The 23,807-nt window shown below is 31.3% G+C and overlaps 5 protein-coding genes and 1 long non-coding RNA gene across 8 annotated transcripts in view; 3 read left to right on the top strand and 3 right to left on the bottom strand.

Annotated features, from left to right (window-relative positions):
• The window catches only part of LOC101506867 (protein phosphatase 2C 50-like), a 4,000-nt gene extending 528 nt beyond the window's left edge, over positions 1-3,472 (top strand). Inside the window, exons 2-6 of the mRNA XM_004501393.4 lie at positions 3-67; positions 420-1,761; positions 1,840-2,151; positions 2,245-2,350; positions 2,753-3,472. Coding sequence (XP_004501450.1) covers positions 859-1,761; positions 1,840-2,151; positions 2,245-2,350; positions 2,753-3,087 — 1,656 coding nt within the window. The 5' untranslated portion in view covers positions 3-67; positions 420-858 and the 3' untranslated portion in view covers positions 3,088-3,472. The remainder of the gene's footprint in view (positions 1-2; positions 68-419; positions 1,762-1,839; positions 2,152-2,244; positions 2,351-2,752) is intronic.
• A 1,436-nt stretch (positions 3,473-4,908) lies between these two features.
• LOC101506534 (aminopeptidase M1) lies at positions 4,909-10,512 on the bottom strand. The gene is made up of 19 exons (XM_004501392.4): positions 10,051-10,512; positions 9,794-9,939; positions 9,592-9,694; positions 8,939-9,125; positions 8,752-8,845; positions 8,503-8,656; positions 8,266-8,370; positions 7,996-8,112; positions 7,631-7,744; positions 7,227-7,409; positions 6,826-7,114; positions 6,619-6,740; positions 6,442-6,539; positions 6,181-6,358; positions 5,989-6,103; positions 5,850-5,917; positions 5,660-5,734; positions 5,414-5,491; positions 4,909-5,298 (listed from the first exon to the last, which is right to left on the bottom strand). The coding sequence occupies exons 1-19, from the start codon at positions 10,264-10,266 to the stop codon at positions 5,113-5,115; spliced, it is 2,628 nt and encodes an 875-aa protein (XP_004501449.1). The 5' UTR covers positions 10,267-10,512; the 3' UTR covers positions 4,909-5,112.
• Positions 10,513-12,519: 2,007 nt separating this feature from the next.
• Positions 12,520-13,370, top strand: LOC101506204 (uncharacterized protein At4g33100). The gene is made up of 3 exons (XM_004501391.4): positions 12,520-12,777; positions 12,860-12,944; positions 13,022-13,370. The coding sequence occupies exons 1-3, from the start codon at positions 12,692-12,694 to the stop codon at positions 13,106-13,108; spliced, it is 258 nt and encodes an 85-aa protein (XP_004501448.1). The 5' UTR covers positions 12,520-12,691; the 3' UTR covers positions 13,109-13,370.
• Positions 13,371-14,409: 1,039 nt separating this feature from the next.
• On the bottom strand, positions 14,410-17,497 carry LOC101505684 ((S)-coclaurine N-methyltransferase). Of its 2 annotated transcripts, XM_004501390.4 has the most exons (8): positions 17,185-17,492; positions 16,941-17,049; positions 15,909-16,133; positions 15,689-15,788; positions 15,500-15,610; positions 15,275-15,358; positions 14,965-15,023; positions 14,410-14,853 (listed from the first exon to the last, which is right to left on the bottom strand). In XM_004501390.4, exons 1-8 carry the CDS (start codon positions 17,369-17,371, stop codon positions 14,661-14,663), a joined length of 1,068 nt encoding a protein of 355 aa, XP_004501447.1. In that variant the 5' UTR covers positions 17,372-17,492; the 3' UTR covers positions 14,410-14,660. The 2 variants fall into 2 exon arrangements, with proteins under 2 accessions (XP_004501447.1, XP_004501446.1); XM_004501389.4 differs by having other exon boundaries at positions 14,410-15,023; positions 17,185-17,497.
• A 2,349-nt stretch (positions 17,498-19,846) lies between these two features.
• LOC101507415 ((S)-coclaurine N-methyltransferase) overlaps positions 19,847-23,807 on the bottom strand; it is a 5,571-nt gene continuing 1,610 nt past the window's right edge. For both annotated transcript variants that reach the window (XM_073368399.1, XM_004501737.4), the window contains exons 2-8: positions 22,321-22,429; positions 21,736-21,960; positions 21,555-21,654; positions 21,359-21,469; positions 20,555-20,638; positions 20,402-20,460; positions 19,847-20,210 (exon numbers count right to left, since the gene is read on the bottom strand). In XM_073368399.1, the coding sequence (XP_073224500.1) occupies positions 19,982-20,210; positions 20,402-20,460; positions 20,555-20,638; positions 21,359-21,469; positions 21,555-21,654; positions 21,736-21,960; positions 22,321-22,429 (917 nt within the window). In that variant the 3' untranslated portion in view covers positions 19,847-19,981. The remainder of the gene's footprint in view (positions 20,211-20,401; positions 20,461-20,554; positions 20,639-21,358; positions 21,470-21,554; positions 21,655-21,735; positions 21,961-22,320; positions 22,430-23,807) is intronic.
• Positions 21,737-23,807, top strand: part of LOC140920297 (uncharacterized) — a 3,827-nt gene continuing 1,756 nt past the window's right edge. Inside the window, exon 1 of the long non-coding RNA XR_012163066.1 lies at positions 21,737-21,878. This is a non-coding gene — a long non-coding RNA (uncharacterized lncRNA). The remainder of the gene's footprint in view (positions 21,879-23,807) is intronic.

Raw genomic sequence — 23,807 nt, forward strand, 5'->3', positions numbered from 1 at the left:
AGCAGGACAGTGAGAATAATTGAATACGAACAACAAACAAAATATTCTACCTGGTTTGCAAAATTAGGTACTGAAATCTTTTTTCTTCTTTCATTCTTTTACCTTTTTTTTCATTCTTCATTAATTGTGTAATTATTATCACTGGACAAGGCTGATATGTGTTACCTCAGATCCAGGTAACTGGTGCTGTTTTGTGAAAAGATTGCTGTTTTCTATCTTTGTTTTTAGAGGCTTTCCTTTTATTCTTGAGACTTTGGTTTTCTTGGGTTTCTTTTTCATGACCTTTTTTTGTTCCCACTTTCTTTCTTGACTCTTGTGTTGATTATAAGTGGTGATCTCTCTCTGTATATCTATCTATCTATCTATCTATAATTTTTGTAGGATTTAATCATATTTTTGGTGCAATCTTTTGTTTACAGGTAAAATTTGTTTCTTTCAAGTTTCAACTTTCAAGCCGTTTCTCTTTCACTAGAGTTGATGCATATGAGAATATGGTAGTGCTTGGAAAGGCTGTAGGGTACTCATTTTTTGTGAAATCCGAATGGAAGTTCGGATCCATTGTTGTTGGCAAGATCTGACTTTCACTTTCACAACCTTTTAACCAGCCCATGCTTTGGATAGTTGAATTTGCTTCCTCTTTTAGTTTTATCTTAGACATGGAAAATCGTCTTTTAAAATCTACGGGTCACATTCTGGGAGCGTTTTCAATTAGAAAATCAAGTGAGAAATCAATGATAATATGATTAGATTCCATCTCGTAATCATATGCAACACAACACTAGTATAATTGAGGGACTCATTCAATAGGGAGGGAAGGTAAATTTTAGAATTACCTAGACGAGGATTTTGATGGAGTAGATGTCGGTTGCAGTGCCATTAAGATCAGGTAATTCAGTGTGTGATATTCCAACCATAGCTACCCACATGGATGTTTCCAGACTTAAGCTGATGACAGATACAGGGTTGTTATCAAATGCAATAACTACGATATCCGCTGATACTTTTATAGGTTCTGATGAGGATCATATTAGTGACAATCTAGATCATATTAGTGACAATCTAGACGATGAAGTTTGTATTACAACAGTTGAGCCACCTTTGCATGGGAGAGAAGGGGAAATTCTGTTGTTGAATATGATATCCCAAAATATAAGCACTTCAGTTGTTAGCGACGAACTATTAGCCCCCGAAAATGACGAGGATGATTCGTTATCATTGGATGGAGATCCGATTATTTACAGTACTTCTCTATCGGTAGCCAGTGAGAGTAGTAGTGTTTGCAGAGATGAGTTTATTAGTTCTGAGGATAATTCAGATTTTGGGACAAGGAGTTCCATGGTCATAGATAAGAGCATCTCTGCTGTCAAAATTGTTGCCCCTGGTTTGGACGAGTCAAATGTGGAGGCAGATGTTTTGAGTGAACCCCTTGTGGCTGTAACAGTCAGCCTTGGAGACAAAACAGACATTAGATCTGTCTCGATGCCTACTACTGTTATTCTTCATCAACTGCCTCTTGATAAAGCCGTGAGTGGAACAGTCGGCCGGAGTGTTTTTGAATTGGATTGTACGCCACTTTGGGGAGTTACATCTATATGTGGAAAAAGACCTGAGATGGAAGATGCCGTTGGAATTGCACCACGGATGTTAAAAATTCCTATTCAAATGCTAATAGGTAACCGAATATATGATCGAGTGAACAAGTATTGTAGTCAACAGACAGTTAATTTTTTTGGAGTCTATGATGGCCATGGTGGCTCTCAGGTAAAGTTTTATTTTGTTTTTAATGTGATTCTTGTATCCAATGATTAGCATCACTGAGCTTGCCTTTTCTTATTTCAGGTGGCAAATTATTGTCGTGATCGAATGCATTTGGCCTTAGCAGAGGAAATAGAATTTGTCAAGGAACGTCTAATAATTGGAAGCACCGATTGTCAAGATCAATGGAAAAAAGCTTTCACTAACTGTTTTTTGAATGTGGATGCTGAAGTTGGGGGAAAAGTTAGCTGTGAACCTGTTGCACCAGAAACTGTTGGTTCCACTGCTGTTGTAGCTATTGTTTGTTCGTCTCATATCATAGTTTCAAACTGTGGTGATTCAAGAGCAGTTCTATGTCGTGGAAAAGAAGCCATGGCGTTATCTATAGATCATAAAGTAAGCTAACTCCAATTATAGTTTTGCATATTCTTTGAAAAATGTTTTTAGATTGATCAGAAGAAATTGATGGTCTGGTTGTGAATATGGTAGCCAAATCGAGATGATGAATATGCAAGAATCGAGGAAGCTGGTGGCAAGGTGATACAATGGAACGGTCATCGTGTATTTGGGGTTCTTGCAATGTCAAGGTCTATTGGTATGCTATTAATTCAATTAGTGGTTTCTATTTTCAGTGAGCATGATTGATTGCAAGGACTTCCTTTTCAGTGCATCTATATTCATCTTAGTTTATGAATGGAAAAAGTGGACATCAGTTGCACAGTTTATATAATCGATGGAAATGGTGTCCATATTAAGATTGTGAAAATGGCAATTTTAGAGTACTTTCGTATCATTGTGATGCATATCATTTATTTACACAATTCATAATTCTTCGAAGTTTCGGTCCAGAACAGGTTTCTATTTGGTTACTTATATTTGAAAAACATTGTTATATATAAATTGAGTTTTTGCTTGTCTCTGCAAGTTGCAACTGTGGCTTGTGTGATACTTAGGAAGATAGTTCTTCTGAATGTTTCTGCTTATCATTGTTGTGCAGGTGATAGATATTTGAAGCCGTGGATTATTCCCGAACCAGAAGTTACGTTCCTCCCTCGTGCAAAAGGTGATGAGTGTCTCATTCTGGCCAGTGATGGCTTGTGGGATGTCATGACAAATGAAGAGGCGTGTGATTTGGCTCGGAGACGCATACTTCTCTGGCACAAGAAAAACGGCTCAGAGCTGTCCTCGATAAGGGGAGAAGGAATTGATCCTGCCGCACAAGCAGCTGCAGAGTACCTATCAAACCGTGCTCTACAGAAAGGAAGCAAAGACAACATCACTGTAATTGTGGTAGATTTGAAATCTCAACGAAAATTTAAGACTAAAACATAATTTGTTTAATCAACTGTACTTAGTTGTTTGAATATATAAAAGGAAAATACAATCCAATATAGTTTGGCTCAGTAATTTTTCATCTAGGCACCTGGATTTGAGCACCCTGCACTAAACGATAAATTCCCCTTACGTTATAACTCTCAATTGATTAAGAGTTTCGTTCTACCACAATTACAGTGATGTTATCTTTGATGTTATTACTAATGTAAATCATTGCTGCTTATTGTAGATATAGGATCTTACTCCTTATTTTGTGCACCTCTAAGCATCAACATATTGTATTTGTTATTACGCCTTCTAAAGAGAACAAAATCTCTGTGAGGTATTTACTTCATACAATTTTTGCCTATGCTGTTTATAAAAAGGTGGTAGATATTTGTCATTGTGGTTTTCAAATATGATTTTCAGTCAGAATCTTCTATTATGCCTCACTATCTTATCGTATATCATTAGGTTTCTGAAATTTGTTCGGATAATTGAACACAAAAACACTTATCTTTTTTAGCCTACTTGCATCTTGTTGCATTCCTTCTTCCTTTCTAACAAGTAAAAAGATCTTTGGAGATAACGAAAGATATTTTATTTACCAAGTTCTCAGATATTCAGCATGCATGTGGTGCAGCAATGTTTCTCAGGTATTCAGCATTATTAAGTTTTTAAGTGGCCGTGATTGATGACTAGAAATATCCAAGAATGTTGCAGTTTTGATTTTGATTGCCGCAAGCATGGACAAGATAAAAAGGTCCTACATGTCTGGTTGTGACATGCTTTTATGTTTTGCAATAGAAATAAAAGTGGATGAAAATGACTTACGAACTGTCAAGACAAGAGTTGTCATTAAACTTCGCCACCTTACTTTTTGGGGTAATAGAATTACGCGATAGCATATTGATATCTATTATTTTTCTGCCCTGTTTTGCAATTGATATATGACTTTCTACCTGCCAAGACAAAAGTTGTCATTAAACTCTGCTACTTTATGTTTTGCATCAATTAAAAATGATACCCATGATATGGGTTTTCGTCTTTATTTCCTTTTTAGAAATAACTAGAATTTTATCTCATTTTCATAAGCATCACTTGCTGACAGCAAAAGATATTTGTACTAGTAGAACCATCTGTTGCCACAGTGATGCTGACTAGACAATTCTGGCGAATAAGCTATCGATTTGATATCATTCTTTGCACAATGATTTGGAAACTTTGACAGATCCAACAGCAAAATAAATGCAGACAGGAAAGTGGGTGTTGTGAATTTTCTTGCCATTCTCATTAATTTGAAAGCAACAAGAATGAAGAAGGATATTACACGTAACATGTCATTTTCTTCATGGAATAATTTGCTATATATTGAAATGCAAGCAATCTGACATTTCAACGGGTATTAAATTAATACTATATATCTCACGGTCTTTAATACTAATGCATTCTTCTGAAAGTAATCCACCTTATAGAGACTTATCATGTATGTACAGAATAAACTCTATTAATTAGTTAAACATTTGGCTAATTGCAACTAATTTTGTTACTTATTATGTTAAAATTCGCTTTAACGATTTACTATTCATTTGTATTCCATCACTTCATTTTCATGGTTTTCAAACAACAATTATCTCATTTTCATGCATATCATTTTCTCAATTTATGAATTTCACCCATCTTGAGATTCAAGAGAGGAATGTTAGAGTATGATGGTTCAAAACTTGTACTGCAAGTTCTATACAGAGTGCAAAGTGGGTGTCGTCTCCTGCTCATTCCGAGATGGTGTTCATGAGAGGAGTGTAAGAGAATGGACACAAAAGAGGAAAGAGACTGACATGACAGTTATAAACTTGACCATTTATATAGCAAGCAAAATTTGAACACATGAAAGATATTTAACCAATTTTTATAGATCAGCAGCCGGCCAAGCTCGAGGCCATGCCTTTGAGCGACACAAATGCGACAGAATGGAGAAAGTCATAAGGTCACAACCATTATTATATGATACGAAACTGCACGTCAAACAAGGGGAAGCATGGCCTAGTATTTCCTGTATGCCAACTCCTTTATAGCATCAGCAAGACTTTTCTCATTCTGAACACTCTGAACCCAGTTTGCATTTATATTCACGCGCTCAAGGCTCTGCTTCAAAGTTCTAGCAATGGATGGCATAGGATGGCTAGCAAAGAAATCCTCTGCTTCCTTGGCCTTCTCAAGTGAAGCAAACTGCACCAACGGAAAACAAAATGAAAAAGAATGGAATTAGCGATAATTGAGCATTCTCAAGCGGGCTAAGAAAACTAATGGAACAAAGCATATAGAGAAGGGGTGGGAGACTAACCGGTGAGACAACTGCACTGACAAAGCGAGTTATTAAAAATCCACCACCATATGTTTTTGAGATGTGTTCCCAATTTTCCTGTATAATAATAAAAGAGAACTATAAGAACATGATGATAGAAAGGAAAAACGCTGATAGAAAATAAACATGATCTCCATCAGTTTTTTCTTCAAAAGGCTTCATATAATAGTTGTAAAAAATTTAGACATAAAATAGCATCAGTACTGTGATGTGTTGTCTATATACCTTAAGCCACGCCCAAGCCACGTCTCTTCCTTCCTGACTGACACCAAGTCCAAAAACAGCATCCTGACTCCGAACCTTGTCCATACATGACAGCATATCAATCTCCAAACTAATAATTATAATATGCCAACTTTTGTACGTAATTATGTATGTGTATTACGACTTTAAGCAATATCTGAAAATTAGATACCTCGGAAGATAACATAAAGTTAAGAACTTCAAGAATTAGATCTGGATCAAGTGAAGAAGCCAGTGAGCCTACAAGCATAAAAAATATTAGTATCCAGACTTAATATCATGTTATGCTCTCATTGAAGATATTACATTACCAAGAATACGTGTTTTCTCTTGACTAAGGTCAGTTTCTCTGTATACTTTCAGAAGGGATTCATAACCCAATCGGTTAGATTTGCTTGCCCGTTTCATTACAGCCACATAAACTGCCTGCCAACATTTACAATAATCATCAAAAGAAGAATTCATAAGGAGATTCCACACATTTAAATGATGCTGCAGCAAACCCTTCTTATATCAGGTGGAAGAAGTGGAGTATTTCTGTCTTCTAAGAATGCTTGAAACCGCTTGCTTGCTTCATCCAGTGTCTGATCATGCCCAAACTCGGCAAGGGAAGTCAAAATTTCTCCTCTCAGCAATGCATCATCGTGACTTTCACCTGGTTTAGGATCCCAACCGAGCCTCCTGCAAACATATAAACAGGAACGTTGCAGCAGATATACTCAAATTCTGAAAAAAAATATTAACTACATCACAAATGAACTTACTCGGCAGAGAACTGGAAAAGGTTAACAAAGAACTGTTTGAAATAATCTAGTAAGTCTGGAACTGCATCAGCTGCAATAGATCCAACTTTATGACTTATCTGTAAAATAAAAGAAATGAAATTAGATCCAATAAATAACGTAAGTAACGAATGAGCGATATTAGGAAGATAGCATTACAGAAATCAGGTTAGACAGCACAGTATAATCAACTTCCTCCCTATAAGCTCCCATCAAGTTAATCAAGGAGGTCAATGATTCTTTGCCAGCCATACAAAGTGCATATGTATCATCCAAAATTCCTGACAAAAATAATAACTCACAAGTTATCAATCTTTTTCCTCTTCTACCATTGGAACTAAATTGACAAGAGATTATCTAATTTACCAAACCGGTCTGATGGAGATAACAACTGTTTCTCCACTGCATGTCTAAGTTTAGCTGCAAGCAGTTCATCATATTTCACCCTGTAGAAACCAGCCTGCTCCACATTAAGTTTAATCCAAGAATTTCCACCCTTGTCAGCAATCTGGGAACCCAGTAACTCTTTAACATCACGTGTTTCCGTTTTTGTTTGCAAGAGGAAATTCTTGCGGACATCATATGAGCCAAAGCATAGGGTTATTGGAATAATCCAATGGCCTTCCCCTTGAGCACCACTTGACAAAAATTGTGACTGCCAATAAACATACAAGGCTCACAGGTTATACTACATAATATATAATGGATTTTCTCAACAATAATAATTACAAGATGGAACTAACGAAAAAAGCTGGATGCAATGGTACCTGATCAAACTCCAAATTCTGATTATTGACTTTAACAGTTACAACAGGATATCCTTGCTGTTTTGTCCATGACGTCATTAACTTATTCACAGGTTCACCAGATCCTTCCTCAAGTGCAGCCCATAGATCCTCAGTCTTAGCATTTGAGCAAGCATGCCTTTTTATATATGAAGCTAGTGACCTCTGGTTACATAAAAAGCAGTGTGTACAATTTAATCACAAACGGTGCAATATAACTTGGTCATAACCTAGTTTAGATGTAATTTAATGTACACATAATCTAATATATACTTCTTAAAGTCTTTTAAATCCTAATATAAACTGCCTCTGCCTATGAGTCATTGAATAGAAAAAATGCCTTATTAACAGTATTTTATAGAAGTGGAAAGAGGCCAAGTAAAGACCTGAAAGCATTCAGCGCCAAGATAGCTTTGCAGCATCCTAATCACAGATGCACCTTTTCTATAACTTATTGCATCAAATATTTCATCAATCTCGCGTGCATGATTTATCTCCACCTACAAAAATAATTCACAAATATTTAAATAGACGATATATGATAGGATAGGATAGTTTATTAACTTCCAATGGACAATATAATGATATATATTGATATTATATAACCAGTGGTATAAAGAATAAAATTACATAGAAAATTAATATGCATAATATCAATTAATATGCATAATATTCCAGATCAAATAAAATGAGCCAAATCCCTTATGAGAGATAGACCAAACTCATGAAAAACTGAAAGACTACACATTACCTCAATCGGGTGGGATTCTGCGAGCCCATCCAACCTAAGACCCGCAGTACATTCATGAAGAAATTGAGACCATATTTTCCACTCAGGAAACAAGCCATCAGCTGCCAAGTAACTCACCTGACCACACCAAAAGAAGAAGATGCAACAATGAAAGGAAATTATCAATTAGTTATAGTTAGAATATTAAAATTTAAAAGCAAAAAAAAAAAAAAAGAAGAAGAAGAAGGCTCTGTAATGGTAACAAAGTGATATGTGAGCCACACAACTTACCCATGTTGCAAAACCCTCATTCAGCCATAAATGTGTCCACCACTCCATTGTAACAAGATTGCCAAACCACTGATGTGCTAGTTCATGAGCTACAACAATTGCAACCTTAACAGCAACCAAAGAATGTTAGAAATATTTTCCGTCCTCTAGTTATTAATAAAAAATACTAGTTTTGAAATTGAGATTGGGGAATTTAAGCCACCAAGACTAAAGCAATTTTATGAAAAAGAAAACCACCCTCTGTTTGTTAGCAGCAGCAGAATTCTGATCATCATAGAGTAAAGCAGTCTCCCGGTATGTAACCAAGCCATAATTCTCCATGGCTCCAGCAGCAAAATCAGGTATTGCAATCATATCCAATTTTGGCAGTGTGTAGGGAGTGTCAAAGTAACTGTTGATTATCACAGTTAGATGACTGAGGAAATAGATAACACAAGTATGTAGACATGATTCATGATTCTTGGTATGTAATAGGCCCATACTTACTCTTTGTATAGTCCCAAAGTTTTCACAGCAACATCAAGTGCGAATTTCCCTTGGTTTGCCTTACCAACTTGACAATACACTCGGACTTTGACCCCTGTTAATATGTTGAATTCGAGTTAGAAGAAATACAAAAATCGGTACTAAAAATAGGTCAATAACTAAAATGTGCATAGCAACATGATTTTACCATCGGAAGTATGATCTTCCACATAATCAAATAAACCAACAACAACAGCAACCAAGTATGTAGACATGATTGGTGATTCTTGGTATGTAACTGTTTTGAGATTTCTATCAATTTTTTCTTCAGCAATGGGCATGTTGGAGAGAGCTACAAGGTCTGAAGGCACATCCAATGTGATCTTGAAAGTAGCCTGCAAGATTAAAACCGGTGAATAGTGAGCCCAACCTCAATATATTTATCATTTGTTAAAGTAACTAGAATGTTATGGCCTTACCACCAAAACCACGAACCAAAAAGAAGCTTATGCCCCATTTTCTTTGTGAAAACATTTTATATTTTCATTTTCTAAATTTTGTGTTAGTTTTACTTGTTAAGTGCTAACAAGAAGGTAAGAGACTCTTTTGAAGTGAAAATTTTATAACAAATAAAAATACCAAAAGAATTGTTTTGATTATTTCTAGATATGTGTCATCAGTAGCTAGCATTTCATCTTATCACCTTGTCAGCAAGTTAAACTAACATAAATTTTGAAAAGTAAAAATAGAAAATGTTTTTACAAAAGTATACAGGACCTTATTATTCAAATATTTTCTCGTGACCTACTGTTGCGAGTGCTTTAAGAAAAGGCCCATTAAAAAGAGAATGAATAGATAAACCTTGCAAGCAGGTTCATCCCAACAAGGAAAGCATCGTCTAGCATCAGCTGGTTCAAACTGTGTAACTGCCATATTCCTCTTCTCACCATTGTGCTCATATTTACTGCATATATAATACAAGTATATAACCAATAGGGATCTCAAACAATCAATTTAAAAATGTAAACAAAAAATCATTTTGCAAAGGAAGAGAAAGATTTACCTTCTATAAAAACCTTTCATTTTATCATTCAATATTCCTTCAAACTGAATAGATAATACACCCAATCCAACAGGTATTTCCTCCGGAAACTCCAATACCAGAATTTCATCATTTTCAAACAATTCAACTCTAGAAGGTTTAAAAACCTAAATAGGACGTTCATCAATTATAAATCAGAAACAAACTATATAGAAAAAACAAAACAAATAGGAATCGAGAGTTGACGAAAATGAAAGAGTTGAGAAATGGGAGAGAACCTTAGACGAATCGCGATTGGTGAATGAAACGGAGTCGTTAGTGACGGATAGTTCAGCGGCATTGAGAACGATGAAAGTGGTGGCGATGACGATGTCGAGATTAACGGAGACGGAACCTGAAAAACGGCATTCGATGAGGTCGGGTTTGAGCCTAATGTCGTAACGTTTAGGAACGGCGAATTTGGGAAGACGAGGTTGTCCTTTGAACTGATCCATCGTTTTCTGATGATGCAGTGCGACCCACAGATTCACACTGCTTTTGTTTTTGTTTTGCAGATAAATCCAAGTGATTTAGTATAAATCAAACCTATTTATTTGTGATATAAATAAATTGCAATTTCTCAAAAAAGGAAACTTGCAAGTTTCAACTAAAAAAATAAACTTGCAAATGATTACTCTCTGTCTGAAGTAACCATTACCACGTCGCTCCCTCTCACTGACGTGCTAATGTTTCTACGGAATTGAATTTCGTGATTCGCGATTTAAATATACGAAATAGTCTCTCAATTACATTTCTTAAAGATGCATATTAGAGATTGAACATGTAAAATTATAATATATTTAATTTTTTTAAAATAGTATAAAGTTAAAAAAAAACACATAATTATTATTTAAAAATTATTTAATTAATTTGGACACTTTCAGTCCATTCCTCCTTGTCAAAGCATAAGTTACTAGTTTAGAATCATGAAGTGAATTCTCCCACATGTTAAGAACCTAAAATATTTTGTGATATCTAATCCAATATAATTATTCTCACCGAATATTCTACCTCCAACAATAATTTCATTGTTAATATATCGCAAATATCATGATGTATTAAAAGTATAACTATTACTGTATTTTAAATATTATGAAGAACTCGCTTTCAAATAATCATTTGATACTTTTTCACTAACTATGAAAGTCTTATAGCAGTATTTCATCCAAAGATATAGTTGTTTCTCATTAATGTTGACATCTTATTATATTGATTCATTAACCACTTCATTCAACTTAAGTAATTATTATAAGTTTTAAGAAATTTGATATTGACATTTAAGTGATGAAGTATAACTTGTTCTACATTTTGTTTGCCAAGTGACCCATTAACATCACGTTAGATCATAAAAATCAAAGGTTATTATAACAAAAACATGATTAGTTACGATATAGCTATAATATCTATTTTTAATGGTTGATATCACTTAGTTTACTCTTTAGAGCGAGTTGTCCACTTTAGAGTAATTACATTCATTTATATGTGAAATTAAGAATGTCATTTTTTCTGACTCAAATGATAAAATTTTGTGAATATATATATATATATATATATACACTAGCAAAACAAGTTATATTAAGAATCAATACTTAAATGTTATTGAAAAATTTGTTGACAATTCAAGATATTATTTTGAAGTAACAATTAATGGTTTTCATCGTTTTTATAGATATAATAGCGATTTAATTGATGTCGTTTAAATAAGAGATACATATTTGTTTGTCTTTATTTTTATCAAAATGATATAATTTAAGTTATTATCTTAGTCGTGAAAATAAAAATATCATTAAAGTCTACTTCTAAGAGACAATGTTAATGGTTATTAAAATTTTAAATACTTTTCAAATAGTGATTCATGGGAACCGTAGTATATATAAAAACTTCTCGTGCCAATGTCAAAATTTCAAAATTTTAATCGATAAATCAAAACATATAACATTATATTGTATATAAGATTTTTCTCTTCATAAGTTTATTCTATGTTATTTTATTCGAAACGTGTATAATAGAATTTTTATTTATAAATATAAACACAACAAATTTGTAAATGCATTAACAGAGAAGGAGAATCGAATTGTAAGTCGAAATAAGTTCGAAAAAATATGGAGTTAGAAACATTTATAATGAATTGTCATGGTTCACTTTTTTGGAGAGGAAAATATTTAAACTAAAAATATATTTAGTTAGTTTGGTTGTGCCTTTACGATATTCTTTTCACAAAATCTAAATCAAATCAAATAAAATCCACAAATAGTGTGTTGTTTTAAGTCCCTCTTATCATAAAAAGGCGACGAAATGAAAGTGAATTGATATTTTTAAAATTTGATATCTCTTAAGTTATTTTTAAATTTTACTATGATTAATTAATTAATTTTCATTTCATTTTACTTTCTTAAGTTATTTTATGTCTAACAATTACAACTCAAAAACTAAAATGAAACGAACAAAACTGATTAAATTAAAACTTAAAGATAATTTAATATATTTAAAATGTAATTTAACTTTTATTTTAATTGACTAAAATAAGCATTTTTTTAAATAATATTTTTTTAAACACTATTTTCTTTTATGCTGTTTAAACAATTAGATTAAATCCAATAAAAAATAATATATAATTACTAAAAATTCTTAAATACAAATATTTTCTATAGGTTGTTTTTATAAAAATAAAGTTCGGAGTGCCATTGCCAGCATACACACTCTGTTACTTCATCTTTTTTAAGGTGTAAAGTAAATGTAAATGGAGCATTTTGCAATTTTCCATAACATATTGCAAAGTTTAAAATTAATGGTGCACTGATAGACCAGACTCTAGTAATCCACCCTATAAGCCCCCCTTTTTATCACAGATGTCCGCCGTTAGACGCAAGTTGGTTTGAAATGAGAGAGAAGAGAGGTTCCAAGCCTTCCACTTCAACCTCTCCCTGTTCCCTTCTTAGAGACGCATACCACAATTGCTTCCACAGGTTTCTTTCTTTCATAAAATACTCTTTTCCATTATTAATTATATATATTTCTTCCCTTAAACCCTAATTTCATTTCTTAAAGGTGGTATACGGAGAAATTCGTTAAGGGTCAATATGACAAAGAAGAATGTATTTCCGAATGGCAAAAATACAAAGCTTGCCTTTCTGTAAGTCTTTGATTAATTACTCTTATGCCTTTTATTCTTTTACCGTTTCTTCAGTATTACTCTCTATTTTTCTTCAGGAGCATTTGGAAGATAAGCATATGATTCGTTTATTAGAAGCTGAAAACGTTGTTGTTCGTGACAGTGCCGATGCTACTTCTCAGTAACTCGAACCGTAAGCATATCCCATTTTTGCTGCGAATGACAGAGAATCGGTTATCAATTTAGTAGCTTATGAACATTCTGTTGTTTGAATTATGATAGATTCATAGAAACTTAGGGTGAGTCCTTGGTATAGAAAAAGCGGCTATAGAGATGTTATAGCATAGCTTCTACAATGTGCTATTTGGTGCAAAATGTAGCCAAATACAAAGTCCTTAACATGGCATAAATAGTTTTGATAATGGAACCGGCGACAATTATTTTGCATTTGTGTTTGCTTATTTTTCCTGCATGATTTCGTGGCTATCTTTTAGTTACATTCCCGAGTCTTGAACTCTTTATATTAAGGCCATAAAAATTTAGACGACAGAACTCTTTCATGTATGGTTAAGGCCTCAGTTTATGAAAGGTGTGGATATAATGTGGGAAGTTTTTGAATGCTCCTTTTGTTCTTTGTATTTGAAAGCAAAGTTTTATAAAAAGGAAAAGGGGAAAATGCAATTAGTGGTAGCAAAGCTTTCCTCCTCAGTAGGAGAAACAAAAACAATTGATGTTCAATAATACATAAAACCTAGAATGGAAATTCCTTTGAAACAGCCCTGCACCCTCGAAGTTGTGGCATTTTGCTCCAACCAAATGCAATATATTAGGCACCAAAATGTTGAAATGAGTGCACATCACCGCAATTTATTTTTCTTGTTATCATTAGTATATATGGAAGTTATTATATATATAATAAGTTTAATTAAGCTTTTCATTGAAGACACCTTTCTCAAACTGAGTTAGTTACTCATAAAACACTTGGAGTATTTGAAAACTCAACTTGTGCGAGTTCAACAAATGCAAAAATAATGTTTAAACTTAAAAAACCTGTCAAGGTTCATCCACGAAGTGGCAATTCTGTAGTGAGGATGACTTGAAATAAGTTGTTGGCAGTCAATAAACCAAGGATCAAGTCAGTCAACAATTCACAAGTTACCGGACAGGTTGAAAGAACAAGACATTACAAACAGAATCCCAGTTCAATAAAACCTGTAATTCATGACAAGACTGTTTGTGGTGGGTTGACATCAAAACAGATCTTGTTAGAGTTACAATGGATCAATGATTAACAACAGCTTAGATTGAATTTCACTTTTCCACACAGGTTTTCAATATAGAGTTCTAGCAGAAAACTCCATAGATTAATTACTCACTCATAGATTTGCAATTTTGTTCAAGTTTGAATGATTCCACCTAAGTCCACCCAGTCTTTGAAATGGATTATTCTGGATTTAACTTGCTATTTTGTGTGATGTACCAACCATACTAGAATAGATTTTGTTCATTCACCTTCATTTTCAACTACAAAGGCCATTTGGCATTGATCTCTGGTGATATTTATTTTCCAAGTGAAAACTCACTTTATCACAAAAACATAGGCAGACAACCAAATAAAACTAGTTTATCAATAAAGTATACAATAAATATTGAAGTATTCAGCCTCGTTGAATTGTTTGTTCCCTTTTAAATCCATACTCAAATCGCAAACCAAGAGAAGAATGATTCCGGCTTTCTTCATTTCTTTTTGAAAAGAAAGTGTGCAACCATCCATTCTTCGCCGTTATTGTATCCAAAAAGTTCTGCTACAGCTATGAAAAATGTTCTCCAATAGACAGTCCATTTAGTAGCTGAATCTATGCCATATGTTGATTCCATAATTGGCTTGATGGAACTCATGTTCTTATCCATTCTTTTGAGCCACTCTTCACTGCAACATAAATTCATTTTTGCTTCAGTAATACATTTCAAACTTGCTATATAAACAAATAAACTATGGATGGAATATAACAACATATTGAGCAATTTAGCATATTCCAACCTGGTCTGTGCATAGTGTTTCCCATTTACCAGCCAATGGTTGACGACAGAAACATCATCCTTCACACGTCATCAAAGAATTCAATTACAAGTGAGCAAAATCACGACGAGATATAAAGGGTGTGTTTGCTTCTGTTCTTTTATTCATTTTTTTGTTTTGTTTTCTAAAAATAAAAAGTAAACATTTTTTCTTTAGAATTTTTCTTCATTTTTATCTTATAGGAAAACACAGGAAATATTTAATAGGATTCTGCAACACCGTTGGAAAATAACAAAGCTGGTACAAACTACAGTATGTAATATAAGCTTACTTGGAAATAAAGAAGTAGATTTGCTGCAGGCATAGTTCCTCCCGTAAAGAAGTATCTTGTAATCCAATCATCTTCATTGTTGTCCTTCATTTATAAGTAGCAAGTAACAGTAAGTAAATGAATAGTATCTTTGAGAACTCGATTAGTCTTATTAAGGTATCGACGAATATTACAAGCAAAAACAACTACGAAACTGAGATAGCTAAAGCATTATAAGAAATTCACCTCAAAGTGGTAGGCAAATGCTTTATGGCAGAAATGATGAACAAATAAAAGGCTATCTTCTTTCATCCATTTGGATATCTTGTTGAGAAGATCTTTATAGTTCTTCATATGCTGTGTCAAGGTTAAAACTGAATCAAATTTAACATTACACACCTTCAACAATGCAGATTATTTACCCAAAAATCTAACCTCAAACATTTCTATGGAAAATACTCTGTCATAAGAAGCTTCCATTTCAAATGTACTAATGTCTGCAACAATGATATCCACATTTTGCAGCTGCAGCTCCCTGACAAGAGGGCAATGGAATAAAGTCATTTTGATCATCATATAATATAGAATTAAATAAGTATAAACTATATGACTTGCACAATGTCTGAAGTAAATGATACAATATCAAGAAATATACAAGCATTTCTCCTCAATATAAGCTTTTTGAGTCGTGGAATTGCAGATTCCGGTAACCCTGGAATTACTGTAATTCTTGGCAATGTATAATGTCAATGACCCCCAACCGCATCCGACATCGAGAACTGTATGACCATCTTCCAGGTTTGATCTCTCGCAATACAGTTTCAACATTTCTTCTTCAGCATCTTCTAGTGTCTTTGAGGCAGAAGAGAAATAACAACAACTGCACCAATTCATACATATAGGAATGTTACATAAATCATAAGGTTATGTGCATATTTTACTATATGTCTTTATGCAAATATTTGACATTGCCAACCAATTAATTGCATCCATCTTACAGTCTTGGTGAAAAAGATGGGGTTAAACCCCAAGAGAACAAAAAGAAAGAAAGCTAAAATAAGGATTTGTTTATAAAGAATCTATACACTTCTGTCAATTTCAGCTTTGACTCCTGTATAGTGTATACCTTAATTAGTACAGCATAGCCACTTTTATCTTAAAAATGTTTGGTTAAGTATGTTGCTTTTAATTACTATAAATTTTTAAATAAAAAAAAAATAGTCTCTATAAAACATTTCTTTGACCTTTAATTCTCACAAAATTTTCTGTCAACAGGATTAATCTCTGATATTAGAAATGGAATTTGGAAAATCCAAAACAAACTATAAAAAAAAAAACGGAAATTTGGAACTATAAATCGAATTTTAACCTAATTTTTTGCATAAACTTCTATTATAACATATAAAGTGTATCTACAGTGTTCGGTTCCAATAATGTTTGAAAATGGTTCCAATAATTTAGTGATGGGTGACTTTAGTGTAATAAAAATTATTTAGATGAGAGAATGATTACAAAGTCATGAGAGGTAAGGAACTCAAAGGTAGAGACTATTTGTTTTTATTTATTTTGATTTTATGGAGACTAAAAATTGTTAAATTGTTGGTGCAAGAAAAAAACAAAATTTTATAACTTACAAGATCTAAAAATTAACATAATTAACCAAAACAAAAAAACTCAAAAGTACTACCTGTACTTGAGATTATTTCCAAGAACCAGCCTGAAGAAAGAGGTTGGTAATTCATAATGTTGAGATTTTGGCTTATCAGTATTGACTGCAATAGGCAACTCTTGTAAAGCTGAAAGAGTATCATATCAACCATTAAATCAAAGATCATGTTCTATAACAAATTCCTAAGCTTTCATTTTCATAAGTGGTTGTAAAATGGGGAAGATCAATATAGAAGAAAAGAGAAAAAGAGAAGGAGAAGTACAATGTACAAATTGGAGAAGATGAGAGAGCTGAAGTTGAGAGGAAGATTTGTAACCAGAGCGAAGACGAGTAGCCAAAAGCAAACGTGTGAATCTTCTTATGATAGCATCAGGGAGCAAATTACGCTCAAGTGAACCAAGCATCAGCTTCACCGTCGTCTTGTATGGTAACTGCATCATCCCTTCCATTGTTTCAATTCAAGTCCAACCACCACACCACACTTTTCTTATGTGTCTGTTTTGTTATTTGTGGTAATGGTAAGAATAACAGTACACAGACATGTGATGGTAATCTTGGTTTCTACTATAACACCTTATCTTTTTAGTAGTTGTTTTATTTTTATTTTTCCACTGGAACCGAATTTTTTTTGTCTTTTTTTTTTTCTTTGGAGTTTGGAAATATCTTTTGATGCTAAAAATATCTTTATAGAAAACTAAATATATATTATTGCATTGAGAGCAATATAAAGCTCTTTATGATAAAAATTAGTTGTAACCACTTTAATAAAAAGGGTAATATTTGGAAATAAATAATAAATATTATAAAATAACAAATAATAATTTAAGATAGAAAAATATTTCAAAGGAAACATGTTTTAAATGAGAAATATAATATTTGTTATTAATTGTTGACATAAATATATAGTAGAATAGTACATACAATTGTTTTTAGAAAAGTAGCACAAAAAATATTAAATTTAGAGGAGGTAAAATTGAAAAAACAAATATATCGCATTAAAAAGCAAAATCAAATTTAGTGATGATGTCTTTAAAATAAATATTACTTCTATAATGAAATATATGTAAAAATTAATTTACATACATCAATTTTTTACTTACCATTTTTTTATATATTTTATTTTTATTAAGTTTCTGGTTTTCATAAGAATGATGTCTTAACAATTTAAAGTTCTCTCGGAAGAAAAATAAAATATAATTAAGAGTTATTTGAGTCAGGATTTAAATTCGAATTGTCTCAGATGATTTGTTCTTAACTAAAATTTATTAACTACTTAATGTCTAATTCTAGGTTTTTGCTTATATTTTGGTTTATTTGTGTTTCATGTTATAAAATTTTTAAAACATTGATTTTTATCAAATGGATGGATTTTATTTTTGAAACAAATTTAAGTTAATATGTATTTTTGAAACAAATTTAAGTTAATATGTATTTTTGACATCCCAAATTTTACAAATTTTTGAAAATATATAGCAATATTATTCCTGCGGTTAGAGATAAAAATAAGTTATGTTATCCAAGAGAGGTATATGATTTCACCTATTAAAAGTTTAACTCAACCTTGACTCATTTAGTAAAAAAATTAAGTTCAAATATTTTAAAAAGTTTATTTATTTAAATAGGTCAGGCTTAAGCTCGCTAAAAACCTATTAAATCTGACATACCGACTGATATATATATATATATATATATATATAAAGATTTATATATATATATATATATATATATATATATATAAGTCTAGTAATAATAAAATAAAAATCTCCTAATAATTTTTTAACAAAAACTCTCTCTATATTTTTATAATAAAATACTCTATTAAAAATTGAAAACCTATTTTTTTGTTTTCCCTTCACGACATATATACTTATTCTTCTCTCTCAAAATCATTTTGCTATAAAATTGACGATTGTGTTTAACTCTTTTATTTTGTTTATATTTGTTCATTATAAATAAAGTATGCAACGAATAGTGGGGGAAAATGGATATTATAGTTGTACTAGTTCAACAAAAGCTAGATTTTTTATTGACCAATAACTTTTTTAGAGATAAACAAAATGTATTTTTTAAAATGCTTAACACAAATTAAAATAGCCTTTTTAATAAAATAATAGGTTAAACCGAACTTTTAAAAAGGTCAGATCAAAACTTAAAATAAAATCTTCAACAAATAATAGGTCAAACTTATATTTTAATCATTTTAAGATGTCTAACCTACTTAAATAAAGTCCGACTTGACCTAACATATTCCCGCTCTTAATTACCACACATAAAATATATTTAATTGTAAAATATGGAAAGAGAAAAATTAAATAAAATTAAATATGATTGGTATAAACAACTCAAATAATCTTCAAAATCATCTAATTAACTAATGAAAAAATACATAAAGAAATAATTATTTTATCAATATAATTGTTGCGTATCAAATGATGTAATCACTATTAATTTTTTATTTTTCTTAAATTTCAAACAAATCTAACATTTGTCTCGTGTATAATATTCGTGTATAATATGTATGATAGTTTTTGAATAGTTTTTTGTGGAGCTAATGAGTGTCATATTGATGACCGAGATAACTTTTGAAAAACGATGACATAATATTTGGTTAGAATGTAATTCAAATTTAATGGTGGTTGTTTTCCAAAACTCGCAATTTGTTCCTTAAAGATTTCAAAATAGATTAAAAAAATTGTATTTATCTTACCTCTCAAATGAGGTTTCGTTTTCATATTTTTAAAGAGGAAAATTATTACGTCGATTTGTTGACTAATTTTGATATTTTCAATAAAAAAATTTATCTGATGTAATGTTATTCCTTTTATTGAAGATGTATTAAGAGAGAGAGAGAGAATTGATTAGAGATATATATAGAGGTAATGGTATATAGATGATCCATTTTCTTCGCTTTGTAACAGAAAATAGGCAGACAACCAAATAAAACTAATTTATCAATAAAAGTATGTACAATAATTATTGAAGTATTCAGCCTAGTTGAACGGTTTGTTTTCCCTGTTAATAATAAATAAATAAAATACAGTTTGTTTCGCTTTTAAATCCTAGTCAAATGACAAATCAAGGGAAAAATGGTTTCGGGCTTTCTTTTTGAAAAGAAAGTGTGCAACCATCCATTCATCGCCATTATTGTATCCAAAAAGTTCTGCTACAGCTATGAAAAATGTTCTCCAATATACAGTCCATTTAGTAGCTGAATCTCTGCCATACGTTGATTCCATAATTGGCTTGATGGAACTCATGTTCTTATCCATTCTTTTGAGCCACTCTTCACTGCAACACAAATTAATTTTTCTTCACTAATAGTGTAATACGGTTACTGTTCTATTTGGGACTCCGTAGGTAGGAAGTTTCTCCCCTGGAGAAAGCCTCCAGCAATTTACTTAAATACCCTATATATGTATATATATGTACATATATCAATAATTTATATAATATATTTATTTGTATGAGTATAAATAAACCTGGTCTGTGCGTAGTGTTTCCCATTTACCAGCCAATGGTTTACAACAGTAACATCATCCTTCACACATCACCAAAGAATTCAATTACAATTGAACAAAATTGTGTGTTCTATTATTCATTTTTTGTTTTCTAAAAGAACAAATGAAGCTTACTTGGAAATAAAGAAGTAGATTTGCGGCAGGCATAGTTCCTCCAGTAAAGAAGTATCTTGTAATCCAATCATCATCATTTTTGTTCTGCTCTTCATTTATAAGTAGCAAGTAAATTAATATCTTGGGATCGGGATAATTTTTTACTGAATTTTGAAATTGTTTTTCGATGAAACTCCAAATTAAAAAATATAAGTTTTATAATTTTTATTTTGTTTTAAAATTAATGTGTGGGACTAGTCAATGGATCCGAGCAACACTCAAATAATTATTGACCATCACCACTGACTATCAATTTATGACCATCACCGCCAATTATCTTCATCCAACCACCACCAGTTCACTGACTACCCATACCATGGGCCACCTACTAAAAAAAAAAAAGTAATTACCGTATTCGACCATTACCATTAACAATTGTGCACTGCCACCACCATCAATCACACTCTAACCACGATTGATCACACTCCAACCACAACATTCAACTGCGGACTACCTTTATCGACTCCTATAACCACTTTTGACATTTGATTACCGCTAGCTACGATAATCGCATTTTACAACTACCGTTCTCAACCACTATTATTAAAATTATTATAAATAAATTATAATTTCATAATATTTGAATTATTTTAAATTATTATTATTTTTTAATTATTTTCATATAGCAATATTTTTATATTTGATGAGTTTGTAATGAGACATGTATTGAGAATAATTTAATTCAAAAAATAAAAATAAAAAACTGAACCCAATTCATAAAACCAAAAACTATCCCCCCAATATGAGGCATTACATGAAGTTCACCTCAAAGTGGTAGGCAAATACTCTGTGGCAGAAATGATGAACAAATAAAAGGCTATCTTCTTTCATCCATTTGGATATCTTGTTGAGAAGATCTTTATAGTTCTTCATATGCTGTGTCAAGGTTAAAACTGAATCAAATTTAACAAAACACACAGTTTGAACTTTCAATGCAGATTATTTACCCACAAAATCGAACCTCAAACATTCCTATGGAAAATATTCTGTCATAAGAAGCTTCCATTTCAAAAGTGCTAATGTCTGCAACAATGATATCCACATTTTGCAGCTCCAGCTCCCTGACAAGAGGTCATTTTGATCATCATCATATTACATGTATAATGTCTGAAATCAAATAATACAATATCAAGAAACAATACAAGCATTTCTCCTCGATATAAGCTTTTTGAGCAGTGGAATTGCAGATTCCTGTAACCCTGGAATTACTGTAATTCTTGGCAATGTATAAAGTCAGTGACCCCCAACCGCATCCAATGTCAAGAACTGCATGACCATCTTTCAGGTTTGATCTCTCGCAATACAGTTTCAAACTTTCTTCTTCAGCATCTTCTAGTGTCTTTGAGGCCGAAGAGAAATAACAACAACTGCACCAATTCATACATATAGGCTATGTGAATATTTTACTATTTTTCTTTATGAAAATGTTTTATATTACCAACAAATTGTATCCATGATACGCATTGTTGTTACAGATTGCAGAAAGTAATTACTTTGATGACATCTTTTATTAAATGGTTTTTATCCAAAACTATAACGATTTATTCAAATTCAACTTTATAAGTACTTATCAATTATCATACATACAATTTACATCATAATAAGGATTTGTTTATAAAGAATCTTTACACTACTGTCAATTTTAGCCTTTTCCTCTGTATACCTTAATTAGCACAGTATACCTGATTTCGCAATCAACAGATAAAAACAAAATAATTCAAAAGTACCTGTATTTAAGATTATTTCCAAGAACCAGCCTGAAGAAAGAGGTTGGTAATTCATAATGTTGGGATTTTGGCTTATCAGTATTGACTGCAATAGACATCTCTTGTAAAGCTGAAAATATAAGCAAAATTAATTAATATTTTTTAAAAATTTAAATGTCATTTTAATTCTTCTGTTTTGTTAGGTCAGTAAACTTTTATATTTTTCTGCTATTTTGATCCATTTATTTCTTAAACTTAAGGTGTTTTCTCTAATCTTTAATGTTAACTTTCAACTTTAACAATGTAGCCATTAAATAAGATGGAACTTGGAAATAATTACTTAAAACATTTATAATTTACTTTTAAAAATAACAGAAATTAAAATAAACAAAAAATAAAACTGAAACTTAAAATCAAAATCAAAATAAAGAAAAAATCATTTCTCACATATTATTTGTATCTATTCACGTAAAATTAAAACTTAAAATCAAAATTAAAAACTGAAAAAATCAAAATTTGTATCTATTCACAGATTTTATTTTTGTTTATAATCGAAATAGATTATGAAAGAATAAAATATAATTAAGTCGTTTAAAAGAAATTCTCATGTATTTTTTTGTCTCTTTCTAAATAGAGTAAGATCACATTTTACTATCTCTTATAGAAATTATTACTTCCACACCTATATTGAGGTGGTTTTCATTGCTAGTTCCTTTATGGTGTGGTGCTTGCTTGTTTAGCCTTTGGTCATGAGAAGTTATGATAATGGACCTTGACATATTTTGCCATTAATTTTTTTATAAGTTAAATAAATTTTTAATTTCTATAAAATTTTAAAATATTATTTTTAATCTTTATAAAATAATTTAAAACTTTTAATTTAAAAAAAAATTATTCTCTGTTAGTTTTTATATTAAAAAGTTTTTAAAGAAGTTGATATTTTTATTTTCTAAGAGAATCTCTATAAAATTAAAATATAAACTAAATGTGATTGAATTTTATTACGAAATAAATTTTAAATTTTATAATTTTATAAAAATTAAAATACATTAAATTGTTTTTTTTTAAGGATAAGTTCACCTCTCAAGAGGTCCTTGCTTTTTTTAATTAACTCCCTATATTTCTTATATATTATCTTAGTGGCTATGGCTTGGAACCTGCAATCGCAAGTGGAGATTTTCTTGGTTAGGTTTCGTCGAATTCAAATCTCTAAATCTGATTTTTCCTTTATTTTAATTTGAAGTTTCACTTTTACTTTTTGTTTATTTTAATTTCTTTTATTTTAAAAACTAAATTATATATTTCAGTTTTTATTATAAATGTTGATTAAATTACTTTTTTAATTCCTTAATTTATTTTTTGATTTTATTTTAGTTCATTAATTATTTTTTGTTACGTTTTTGTCTTTTAACTATACTTCTATTATTTAAGTTGGTTATTTTTATCAATTTTCTACCGTAAAAACTTTAACTTTTGACATTTTTTTTTTTTCACTCATCTTCAAATTC

Source organism: Cicer arietinum, chromosome 5, assembly GCF_000331145.2.
Source record: "Cicer arietinum cultivar CDC Frontier isolate Library 1 chromosome 5, Cicar.CDCFrontier_v2.0, whole genome shotgun sequence".
Classification (NCBI taxonomy): Eukaryota; Viridiplantae; Streptophyta; class Magnoliopsida; order Fabales; family Fabaceae; genus Cicer; species Cicer arietinum.

Bases quoted from the DNA above. Each gene is read 5' to 3' on its own strand.
- LOC101506204 (XM_004501391.4), top strand. From the start codon at position 12,692: ATGAGAGAGAAGAGAGGTTCCAAGCCTTCCACTTCAACCTCTCCCTGT. The intron at 12,778-12,859 runs GTTTCTTTCTTT...CATTTCTTAAAG, and splicing joins TACCACAATTGCTTCCACAG to GTGGTATACGGAGAAATTCG. The intron at 12,945-13,021 runs GTAAGTCTTTGA...ATTTTTCTTCAG, and splicing joins AATACAAAGCTTGCCTTTCT to GAGCATTTGGAAGATAAGCA.
- LOC101506534 (XM_004501392.4), bottom strand. From the start codon at position 10,266: ATGGATCAGTTCAAAGGACAACCTCGTCTTCCCAAATTCGCCGTTCCT. The intron at 7,745-7,995 runs GTAATGTGTAGT...TTATTTTTGTAG, and splicing joins CAGAATCCCACCCGATTGAG to GTGGAGATAAATCATGCACG. The intron at 5,299-5,413 runs GTTAGTCTCCCA...CCGTTGGTGCAG, and splicing joins TCAGTGCAGTTGTCTCACCG to TTTGCTTCACTTGAGAAGGC.
- LOC101505684 (XM_004501389.4), bottom strand. From the start codon at position 17,371: ATGGAAGGGATGATGCAGTTACCATACAAGACGACGGTGAAGCTGATG. The intron at 15,789-15,908 runs GTATATTTCTTG...CCCTCTTGTCAG, and splicing joins TATATTGAGGAGAAATGCTT to GGAGCTGCAGCTGCAAAATG. The intron at 15,611-15,688 runs GTTAGATTTTTG...ACCTTGACACAG, and splicing joins TTTCCATAGAAATGTTTGAG to CATATGAAGAACTATAAAGA.